Source organism: Canis lupus, chromosome 38 (genome assembly GCF_003254725.2).
Source record: "Canis lupus dingo isolate Sandy chromosome 38, ASM325472v2, whole genome shotgun sequence".
In the NCBI taxonomy this organism is placed as follows: domain Eukaryota; kingdom Metazoa; phylum Chordata; class Mammalia; order Carnivora; family Canidae; genus Canis; species Canis lupus.
Window position 1 is genome coordinate 912,261 of NC_064280.1, and position 11,723 is coordinate 923,983.

Below are 11,723 nucleotides of genomic sequence, written 5' to 3' on the forward strand. Positions count from 1 at the left end.
AAAATCACCCAGGAAGTGTCTATGAAAATAGCCCGTCCCAAAAACCCATAGGAACAATCATGGATCCCCCACCACCTTGCCCCATCTTTAGTCACTCTCCCCACAGACCACAGTGCCCCCCCACAGCCCCCCCCCACACCCGGCCGACCCAGGGAACAGGGGGTGCAGACATGTCTTCCTCTATCTTGCTATAGCTGAGCAGCATTTCCTGTGCCCCATGCCTCATTAGCACATCAGTGCTGTCGTTTCCTGTGACGACTCTCTGTTTCCATTCTGGCAAATGTTTGCTCTTTTCTCTCTGCTCTGGGGGTTGGGAGGGGATGAGCTTCTCACGGAGTCTCTCTCTCTCTCTCTCTCTCTCTCTCTCCTCTTGGCAGTTTCCCCCCTACACTCCTTACACTTCACCAGGAGGCTGAGCGCATAGCATCTCCCTGAGCCACCTCTCTTGGGGCGCATGGCACCAGGCTGAGTTCGTGCTTCCCACAGTGGACACTGTAGCCACATCCAGGTAGAACCAAACGTGTTGTTTTTGTGTTTGGGCTCAATGCAGCCTAACATTTCAGGGGTAGACGCCAGGTAGACGCAATGTTGGGGGAAAGAAAGCTCTAGAAAGATTGGAAAACATGGAGATGAGGAGGATTTCTAGTCTTCTTATCTACTTAAAAAAGTGGTTATGATGGTATGCAAAACGCAAGTCAATTTCGCCTTTTCTCCTGATGGATGGTCACTTAGGAAGAGCCAGGAGAAGTGGCATGTGTTAGCTGTGGATAACTGAGAGAAAGCTTAGAAGAAGAAGCTGAAGCCAGAGAGGTTTCTATGACCATGGATGGGATCACCCCGACCATTTCAGAAATCAGAGGGAGGACCTTGGAAGCCAGGACTCTGCAGGTAACTGCCGGCAGCCTGGACAGGTGAGTAACTCAGGGTGGTGAGCTCCACCCTCCCCTGATTTAGACAGACAGCCCTGGCCGACCCCGGGCACTTCTACCCCAGCAGTGCTCCTAGCCCTCACGACTGCCCTCAGGTCCCCTTAGACCACCAGATTCTAGGCTTAGAGAAGCTTGCCCAGGACTGCTGGGAGGGAAGGAATGGGTATCGGTGAGAAAAGGAAGTTGCAGGGAGAGGGTCCTTAGACCTTGCTGTCTGGCCTGGGTGGATTTCTTACCTCCCAGAGGTCCCAGTCACTGTCCTCAATCTTCCCTGTATCAGGTCCCAACAACCACTCTCCTCCTTCCCCCTCAAAAATTAGGAGCCACCATGATGGAAACAACAGGCCTGTTTTCTTTCAGTGATGTATTTTTAGGTCCTAAAAACTTTCCATGAATGGAAAATGCAATCATCGATGTATAAAGATATGTCTTTAGGATATAAAATCTCACAGAACTCAGCATGGCTATACATTTTATTGCTAAAACTTGCAGGATCATACTAACAAACATAAAAAGTCCAAGAGTGGTTGAAACTTTAACAACACTTGTAGGTATGAATCTCAGTGCTGTGATAACAGTGCAACTCAGCAATAATAAATTTCAAATCACTGTCGTTTAGGGAAATAAATGTATTATCATGACAAACACATATATGTCACCTGCAGGTGGAAGGAGCATGGATGGGGACTGAATTTATGAAGCTGTCAGAACCCTGAGGCCCCCCCAGATAACTACTTCTATGTTCATTCGTGTTTACTAAGTCACTCATCTATTCCACAAATATTCACCCTGCCCTTGCTAAGTGCCAGGCACTGTTCCAGGTACCAGGTAAATAGGATGGACAAGTCCATGGCTTCTTGGAGCTTACAGTCAAGTAGGAAAGTCAGATATAGACAAACAAATGGATATATAATAAAATGTCAATCTGTCTTAAGTGTATAAAGGAAAACCAGAACAGAGTTAAGGGGACTGGGAGTAATAGGCCTGTCTGAGCAGGTGATATTTCAGATGAGACTTGAGGGAAATGAGAGATGGAGCTACCTGCCCCCCCACCCCCACCCTGGGAGAGGACCTGGGGGTCTGAGGTGGCAGTGTGCTATGCACGGACAGGGACCAGCCAGAAGGAAAGTGGTAGGAAATGAGGTCAGAAGGTAGGCAGAGGGGCGCCTGGGTGGCTCAGGAGGTTAAGTGTCCAACTCCTGATTTCGGCTCAGGTCATGATCTCAGGGCCATGGGATCTAGCCTTGCATCGGTTCTATGCTCAACTTGGAGCCTGCTTGGGATTCTCTCTCCCACTCCTTCTACCACTCCTCTCTCTCTCTCTCTCAAATAATAATTTAAAAAAATAATAATAATTTTTTTAAGATTTTATTTTTATTTATTCATGAGAGACACAGAGAGAGGCAGAGACACAGGCAGAGGGAGAAGCAGGCTCCCTGCAGGGAGCCCGTTATGGGACTCAATCCCAGGACCCCGGGATCACGACCTGAGCCCAAGGCAGATGCTCAACCGCTGAATCACCCAGGCATCCCTCAATTAATAAATATTTTTAAAAGAGAGAGAGAGAAGAAGAAGAAGAAGAAGAAGAAGAAGAAGAAGAAGAAGAAGAAGAAGAAGAAGAAGAAGAAGAAGAAGAAAGAGGAGGAGGAGGGCAAAGGCTAGATCATAAGGGGCCATGAAGTCCTCACTGAGTAGGGATTGTGTATGTTATCCCAAGTGTGATCAAAGTCATGTGGGTCACAGGAAGAGAGGGGACGTGATCTGGTTTACTGTGAGGAGGATCATGCAGGCTCATGTGTGAAGCTAGTATGTGGGGCTCAAGAGGGAAGGCAAGGCAACGCACTAGGGAGGTTACTGCAAAGACCCATGTGGAAGCAAGGAGTGGCAATGGAGGAGTGGAGGTGATTGGGTTTGGGAAAGATGCCCAGAGCTGAGCAGATGGAATTTTCTGGTTGACTGAATAATTGAGGTGTGAAAGAAAAGGAGCAGTCAAGGATAGCTCCAACCACTAGCTGATGGGAGACACCAGAGGAGAAGCAGGCTTATGGGAGAGGAACAGGCATTCTGTTTCAGACATATTTGGTTTGAGATGTCCATTGGGCAGTTTAGCAGAAATGTCCAGGAGAATTGGGTAAACAAGCCTAGGACTAGCTGACCTGGCTTCTAACATTTGGGTCTGTTGGCCATTCCTGCTGTATCCTCCATTGGCTTCTTCTTGTTGCAGTAGGCAGAGCAGAGCAGCAACCCCGTGCTGTCAGGGAACCACAAGCAGCAGAAACTCACTCCTGCATTTGTGTGGGTCACATTCCACAAAACAGCAAGTATTGTTGGAGACCAGTTCTGCAAGTCTATACGTGGGGGTTGTTCAAATGTCCGCAAGCCGGACTCCGTCCCAGAGCAGCTCCCTCTTCCACACAAGACAGGACACCAAGGAGTAGGGAATGAGGAGGAAGCAGGGGCAGGTGAACCTGATTTTGCCAGTTTGGAGGACAGTGTGGTACACTGGAAAGAGCGCACAATCTTTGGGCCCCAACAGACCTAGACTCACGTTCCATCTTTGCTCCTTCCCACCTGTGTGATCTTTGATATATTACTCAGCCTCTCTGAGTCTAAATCTCAGGTTTCTGGCCACAAGGAGAGATGAGATGTTGTAGAGATTAACACACACCCAAACCCCTGGCATCCAGTAGGGCTTCCAAAGGGGTAATGCCCAGCTTCCTTCTGTCCACAATGAAGACACTCTCTTCAACCACACAGCCTACCCACCTCAGCTTTCCGGCTGGCTCCCATTCCAAGTCCTCAGGCTCCAATTCCTGCAGAAAACCTTTTCTCCAGCCTTCTCAGCCTCCTACAGCTGGAGAATGGCCCTTGTTTTTCCCCACAGAGAGAAAGACCAGAGCAGAGCCATATTTTCTGGGTTTGCAGGATTCCTTGCCGTCCTACTGACCACTCTGATCTTCTACAGCCTATGGAACTGGAATAAATGGAAGAAGCAGCGTGAGTCCTTTGATTGTCCCAAGTGGAGACACACGAGGATCCACCATCTAGCCTGGCATTCAAGGCCAAGTTTATTCTCCAGACATAAACTCTGTTCTCTTCTGTTCTTCCCTGACACACTGGCCATTGTCTCACTTTTGAGTCTAAGCCATGCCCCTGAAAGGCTCAGTGCCAATCAGAGTTCCACTTGGCAGGTCATTGCCCTGAGACATTTATGCCCACCCTTTGCTACCACCCCCTACTTGCCCACTTGCTTCTTCTCCCAGTCTTCTGGCTCAAATGGAATTGGGCAAGTGTGAAAATGTATTTTTTATGATACATAGTGAGGATGGGGAATATTTTCAGGGACTATCTCACACCTAAGGGTCCCTGCATTCGGTACCACTTGCCCCCACTGAGATCTCCATCTCTCTCCTTGTCTTGCAGGACACATTCCTTACTTCCGAGTTACCGTCACGCCCTTACTTTCTCTGTCTCGACCCAGACAAGGAGCCAAAAATATTTATGACTCCTTACCCCAGAGGCAAGGAGAGCTGGGTAGGTTTTTCTTTCTAATCTGCAGAGCACAAATGTTACTGAACTTCATCCAGAATGCACCTCTCATACCCAGAAGCACCTTTTTTCTTTTTTTAAGATTTTATTTGTTTATTCATGAGAGACACAGAGCAAGAGAGAGAAAGGCAGAGGCACAGGCAGAGGGAGGAGCAGGCTCCATGCAGGGAGCCTGACGTGGGACTCGATCCTGGATCTCCAGGATCACGCCCTGGGCTGAAGGCTGCACTAAACTGCTCAGCTGCCCCAGAAGCAACTTCTTCTTTTTTTTTTTTTTCAGAAGCAACTTTCTTTACATTTTCAGACCTTTCTGCCCTTCAGGGAGCGTGGAGGAGGACGGGATAGTCAGAAGCAGGCTGTAACTCCATTAGGGGCCTACAGAGCTAAAAAAAGGGAGCTGGGAGGTGTCTGGGTTGGGTTTTTTTTTTATTTGTCCTGATATGAAGTCCTGGATGGGTATGTCCAGGAATGGGGGACACATACAGAAGAAGAGCATGGCCTCTGGCATTACAGGAGCCTCTTCCCCAGCTGCTCTAAACTCTGTGCCAATTAGTGTCCTCTGGTCCTTGTTAAAAACAGAGGACAGTCCCAGGCCTCAGAGCACATCATTCTCCCTAGCTCTGCCCCTCTCACCACAGCACACCGGCCTCAAATACCGACACCACACAAACCCACATCAACCACGATGCGGGGACCATCGAGGTGGAAGCGCTCAGGGGACTGGCTGGCTATCTTCAGGATTTGTTCTCTGTCCTTTCAGGGAGACGGCAGTCAAGGAGTAACCATATTTTCAGTACCGAGAGCCTCCTTTCCAGAAATTATGATAGCCCTCCTTCTGATCCTGTGGTAAGAGTCAAGGGAAAGGACAAGCCCCTTGGGAGAGAGGACATTTCTCGGGCAGAACTGGGGTAAATAAGTTCAGGTCACAGATCTCCTTTCCTGGCAAACAACAAGTCCCCTGGCAGTTGCCCTGTGGCCCTATTGATAAATTGGGAAGACAAGCCTCAGGGACCTCCCTACTGCCCAGGGACAAAAATCATGAAAGGTAGGAACAGTTGTTCAGGATTTTAAGTGAGATACCAGGGCACATGTATTCAAAGATACGGTGTTAGAATGGAAATGTATTGTTTTAACAAAGGTAACAGCTCACTCAAATGAGTATTGTCCCTTCCAATGCTGTATCCTACCTCGAGAGAGGATACAAATATTCCAACAATGCTGTGGATGCTCGAAACATCCTTAAAACCCTGCTTTTGGGAATTACTTCTGGGGCCCATGGCAAATGGTTTCAATTATCCTCAATAGCAGGTATGTTTGTAAGTCATTGAGGACTGTAGCTGGTGTAGAAAGTGTTTGATCAAACGTGGGGTATTTTTGAGGTTACCATGGGAACACTACAATGAATAACAATGACCTAGTGTGTCCTGTGACCTGGCTCTAAAGGCAGCCCTCAAGGAGGAGCCCCACAACGCTGTGGGGCAGAGACACCCAAGACAGGAAAGGGGGGACCTGGAAGCTCAGGGGCCTCATCTCCAACAGATAAGCTCTCACTTGCTTGTTGAAGAACCGGTCCCTTGGCTCTGTGGTCATCTCAGATGAACACAGTCCTACCGCTGCTGCTGATCCTGCTGCTACCCAGCTTCTCACTACCCAGAGCTTTACGTTCAGTTAGCACTTGGACACCTCTAGTGCTCCTCCCACATATCCCATCCTTGGGCTCTGCTCTCACCTCTACAAACTCCTGGGGGACCAAGCTTGCATGGCTGATAATGTGCAGGGAGGACGAAACGTCACTGCCAAAGCGAGTTCTAGCACTCCATCCCAAACTGATATGAGGCCACAACACATGTTTGGCTACGGACTGTGTAGTAGATGAAGAACATTTGGAACCAGTTGCCAACATTTAAAAATCTAAAAGATTTCACATTAAAATCTGGATGTCCAGCTTTTCTTGAAAAGTCAGAAGCTCTAGAAACATCAGACTGGCATCCCTAAATGGTCACAATGGGCTGGGTCTGTATGCCAGGTGCCCCTTTAATAATAACAACCATTTGTTAGTGTCTTCCATGTGCCAGAAACTATTCCCAACACTTTATGCATAGTCACACACTTACTCCTCACAAAAACCATATCACGTGGATATTATGGCTCTCCCCATTTTATTTGCGAGGGAGGTAAGGCACAAAGAGATTAGGTAACTTTGCCCAAACTCGGCACAGAGTAGCGAGGCTGGGATTTCCACCCTGAGTCTAAGGCTGAGTCACTACTTTTAGCCACTGTACTCTATTGCCTCTCAAGGCTCAGAGGTAGCAGGCTCTCTCCAGTTCATACTATTCCCCTCTACAGACTCCCCATTGAACACCCACACTGTGACCAAAAACCAGCAGCAATTTATCATCACATTTACACTTGTGTTCCCTAAACTTAGCCCACACTACTCATACCTGCACATGATCTAAAGCTTTGCAACTGGAGACCTCCAACTTAGACATGTTCTACAAGGTAAAGAACAAAGTGAAGGAACTATTAGATAGTGGTCCTGGGTGGGGAAGTAGAAAGGTTTCACCTGTATTTCTGCTTCAGTCCTGTCACTGGCTTTCTCTTCTTGCTTATAGCCCTCCCAAGCAGGCAATACCCTCTGGCTGTACAGAGACCATACTCATGCCAACAGCTATGCAGTGGGCATCTATGACAATGCCACGGGGCTCCAGATGTGTGGGGACCTCACTCCCTCAGCACACTATGTCAATGTCAGAGCAGCCAGAGACTGCCTGAGCATTTCTTCAGAGGATTCAAGAGATTACATCAATGTGCCCACAGCAGAAGAGATTGCTAAGGCTCTAGCTTCTACTGACAGCACCCCCACGAGCCTCTTTGCCCTCCCAAGTGCCCAGGAGCTGGAGTCTACTGAGGAGAAAGACAAGGGCTGTGGGAATGCCAGTGACCACATCACTTTTGGGTCTCTAAGGTCTGAAAGCAATGATCCACTCAGTGATGGGGAAGATTCTTCGGAGACCTCGAATGACTATGTCAATATGGCAGGGCTGAATCTTGAGACCATCCAGGGGAAGCAGTCCTGTCTGGTTTTCCAGTGCTATAGAGATTACGAAAATGTTCCACCAGCACACACCAATGGAAACCAGCAGCAGGGGGAGGAAGAAGTGACATCCTCAGACACAGAAGGCAGGATGGATGGTCCAGGTACCCACATCCAATTTGTTGTGAAATCAGGGAGTTTCCTGGCTCTAGGGGAACATGTGACCTGTCAGCCATCTGCACAGAGTGAGAGTAGTCAGATGAAACACGAAGAAGAAATGTCAAATGACACTTCTAGTGACTATGAGAATGTGCTAGCTGTCAAGTCAGAAGACAGGGACTCCAAGCAGGGACCAGACACATAACTCCTTCCTGATGAATTAGGACCCAGAAACCCAGCTGAAGAGCTCTGTGGAGTAGGCTATGCTTGCCAGACCCATGGCCACTACGAGGTCTGGTAAAGATCGCTGGCCATCCTTATATATCTCAGTGGTTCATTCATGCACAGAAGTTAGGGAACTCACAAAAGCCAATGTCTGAGAAAGCCAGAAGGGAATTCTTCTCAAGCAGGGTGCAATTATCTCTCATACCAACCTAAGAATGTTTGCTGAAACTCCCTTATAGGACAATTAGTAGATTAAAAATGTAATAGTACTTTAGTGAACAGTGGAAACATGAAGTGGTCTAAAATCATCACCTTTGCGAATACCAGCAGGATGCAAAGTGAGAATATGGATCAGTTTGTAATCCAGGCAGAGGCCAAAAAGAATGGAGAAGTCTGAGTTGGGGTGGGACAGCAGTTTCCAGTTGAAAAAGGGTGTGGACAATCAAACGCTAGAGAATATGTGGGACATTAGAACCGTCTTTCATTGTACTATCCACTTTAGAAAGGTGATAGTTTCTCAGAAGCATACACTTATACAACCCAGCCATTCCACTACTAGATGTTTATCCAAGAGAATTGAATATTTGTGTTCATACAAAAGCCCATATATGCCTATTTATAGTAGCTTTTTTCATAACTGCCAGAACTAGAAATAACCCAGAAGTCCTCTAACACATAAATGGAAAAATGAACTGTGGTATATCCATGTAATAAGGTTATCTATACTGAACATAAAAAAGGAACGAACTATTGGTTTGAGCAACAACACGGGCAAATCTTAAATGCATTTTGGTAAGTGAAAGAAGTTAGACCTAAAAAAAATCTACAAATTGTGTGATTCCAATTATATGACATTCTGGAAAAGGCAAAACTTTAAGGATGGAAAACAGATTAGCGTTTGCCAGGTTTAGGCAAAGGGAAGTTTACCACAAAGGAATTTCTAGGTTAATGGGGCTCTTCTGTACTGGTACTGTGGTGGCAAATACATAACTGTGAATTTGTCAAAACACAAAAAACTATATAGCACAACGAGTGACTTTTATTATATGTAAAAAATTTTAATTAACCACTCTACCAGGGGAAGCCATAATGGAATGAAGATTAAGACAAATAAACCTAACTATATTACAGATGGATGATATAGCCTCACTGAAGGTGGGGGAGGAGCTGGCCTAATTAACTTTGGAAAACTATGCTTTCACTTGAAACTGTAAGATAAAGACATACAAACTGTACATAAACACTGCACTCTAGTTGGTAAATTCGTATCTCAGAGGAATATAGTCTAGCAATTCTGAAACTACGTTAAATGTATGCTAAGATTGAACAAATAAATAAACGTAGATAAGGAGAGACGGGTTTCTCACTATCAGAAAAAGAGGTGACGAATAAGCGAGTAGAAAAGGCTACGATGAACTCTGTGGTGCCAGACTAGATCTGGAGGTATAGTTTGAACTCTTGTTTATTTTAATATATATATGAATAGGGGCACCTGGGTGGCTCAGTCGGTTAAGCATCTCCCTTTGGCTCGGGTCATGATCTCAGGATCCTGGGATCAAGCCCTGCATCCGGCTCCCTGCTCAGTTGGGAATCTGCTTCTCCCTCTCCCTCTGCTGCTCCTCCTGCTCGTACTCTCTCCATGTCAAATAAATAAAATCTTATATATATATATATATATATATATATATATATATATATAAATAGATGCAGAAATAAATATAGAGATGTGTATACATGGGCTAGCATACCTATACTTCTTAGTTCTATCCCACCAGAGGGTCTAGAAGAATTGATACCCAAGAAGCAATGAACACACTTAGCAGCCAGCTCTTAGTTTCTAAATATCATTCTCAATAAAAGGAACCAGAGCTCCTTGGAAAAATGGCCACTTATAGATCTGGGGGAACTTGACCGTCTTGTAGATAAAGAAAAGAAAGAAAGAAAGAGAGAGGAGGGTGGCAGGGGAAGAAAACAGAAGAAAATAGGCATGTTGGAAGGAGCCATCTAAAAGAGCTCCCAAAGGCAAAAGTAGAACAATCTCAGCAATAAAAATAAATTATGATATAAATGTATAACTTAGAACAAAATAAATATTCTTGAGTCCATATCAATAAGTGAATAAAATGGAAGAAAGGGAGAAATCTTCTTTCCAGATGAATTCTGAATAATAAATATAGAAGAAATGAGGAAAAAACAAAATCACTACTAAGACACCACAGAACTGTTTGTTAATTAAACTGGAATTAAAAACTTAAGGGTGCCTGAGTGGCTCAGTTGGTTGTCTGCCTTTGTCTCGAGTCACAATCCCAGAGTTCTGGGATGGAGCCCAGTGTTGGGTTCCCTGCTCAGAGGGGAGTCTATTTCTCCCTCTTCCTCTATCCCACCCACCTGCTCATATGCTCTTTCCTCTCACGCTCTCTCTCCCAAATAAATAAATAAAATCTTTTTTAAAAAATAACAAAATAAAAATATTTTTTAAAAAAGACACCACAGAATAATTGCTGTGGGCAAGTCTTAATGAATGCTAAAATTAGTGGATGACACATTAGAGAGAAGTAAGATAGTTGCTTAGCCTCAAAGATCTCCCTTCAAATATTTGTACTTTACTGTGATGACTTTAACACACATCCACAAATGAATCAATAATTCCCCGGGAACTTAACTCCTCTCCCCTTCAGTGTGGAGTGTGAGCTGGATTTGGTGACTCTTTTCTAACAAATAGAACATGGAAGGGGGGAGTGGAGGAGAGGGAAGCAAATTTAGAGTGGAGAAACTTGGCAGACACCACTTTAACCAAGGGTGGTTAAAGGGTGGTCAAGGGTAACTCACCACTTACAAATCACATTGTTATATGATCAAGGAAAAGGGTATTTCACCTCTATAGGATCCTTCCCCAAAGTCCACAAAATTATGATAAGAATTCATGAGGAAAAAATCCAGATTGCTTAACATTCTACAAATACCTGACCTGAACTCTTAAAAGTGTTAAAAGTCATGAAAGACCAGGAAACACTGAGAAACGGTCACAGACTGGAGGACACCCAGGAGGCATGATGACTAGGTATATAGAGTAATGATAAGTTGGATTGGATCCTGGTACAGAAAAAGGACATTAGTGGGATAAAAAAAAATGGTAACATTCAAAAAGTCCGTATTTTAGTCAATACTATTACATCGATGTTAATTTCTTAGTTTTGATAATTGTATCATGGTTATGTAAGATGTTAACATTAGGGAAAGCTGGGTGAAGGATATATGAAAATTCTATCCTATTTTTGCAACTCTTCTGTAAATTTTTTCGAAATAAAAAGTAATTGTAAAGCATGGATAAAATGAAGACATCTAGTTTCATCCCATTTAAATAAATATGCCTTGTTCCTTCCTCTGCAAAATGGGTATAACATTAAAGCATGTGCTACTGTAATTGTTCTGGGTATTTGTTTTTCTTCATTGTTTTGTTAACATATTTGATCAGTCTCCCTATTAATCTGTACCATTTTGCCTGCAAAAAAAATATATTTAAAGCCTTCGTATTCACTGTGGATCTTAGCACAAGGCTCAAGATAAAGGCAGGTTACTGATAATTGATGGTCGATAATATGGTTTCAGTGCAGGTACTTATACCATAAAATGTTGAGGAAGGTTTTTTTCATGTCATTCAGGAATCCAGATGAATGCTCAAACCTGGGTACAAAACATACCACATTCTGAATTTAGCATGCCATGAGCTGTTATGGATCAGCCTAGGGCTTACTGAGAACAGGAAAATTAATCTTACCAAGCACTGCTTTCCACCACCCCATGTGCCTGCTCCATGGGTGAGG

At 44.8% G+C, this 11,723-nt stretch overlaps 1 protein-coding gene across 1 annotated transcript; it reads left to right on the forward strand.

Annotated features, from left to right (window-relative positions):
* Positions 1-266: 266 nt before the first annotated feature.
* On the forward strand, positions 267-11,323 carry LAX1 (lymphocyte transmembrane adaptor 1). The gene is made up of 6 exons (XM_025421204.3): positions 267-508; positions 733-911; positions 3,814-3,926; positions 4,353-4,463; positions 5,239-5,324; positions 7,094-11,323. The coding sequence occupies exons 2-6, from the start codon at positions 817-819 to the stop codon at positions 7,877-7,879; spliced, it is 1,191 nt and encodes a 396-aa protein (XP_025276989.1). The 5' UTR covers positions 267-508; positions 733-816; the 3' UTR covers positions 7,880-11,323.
* Positions 11,324-11,723: the final 400 nt, after the last annotated feature.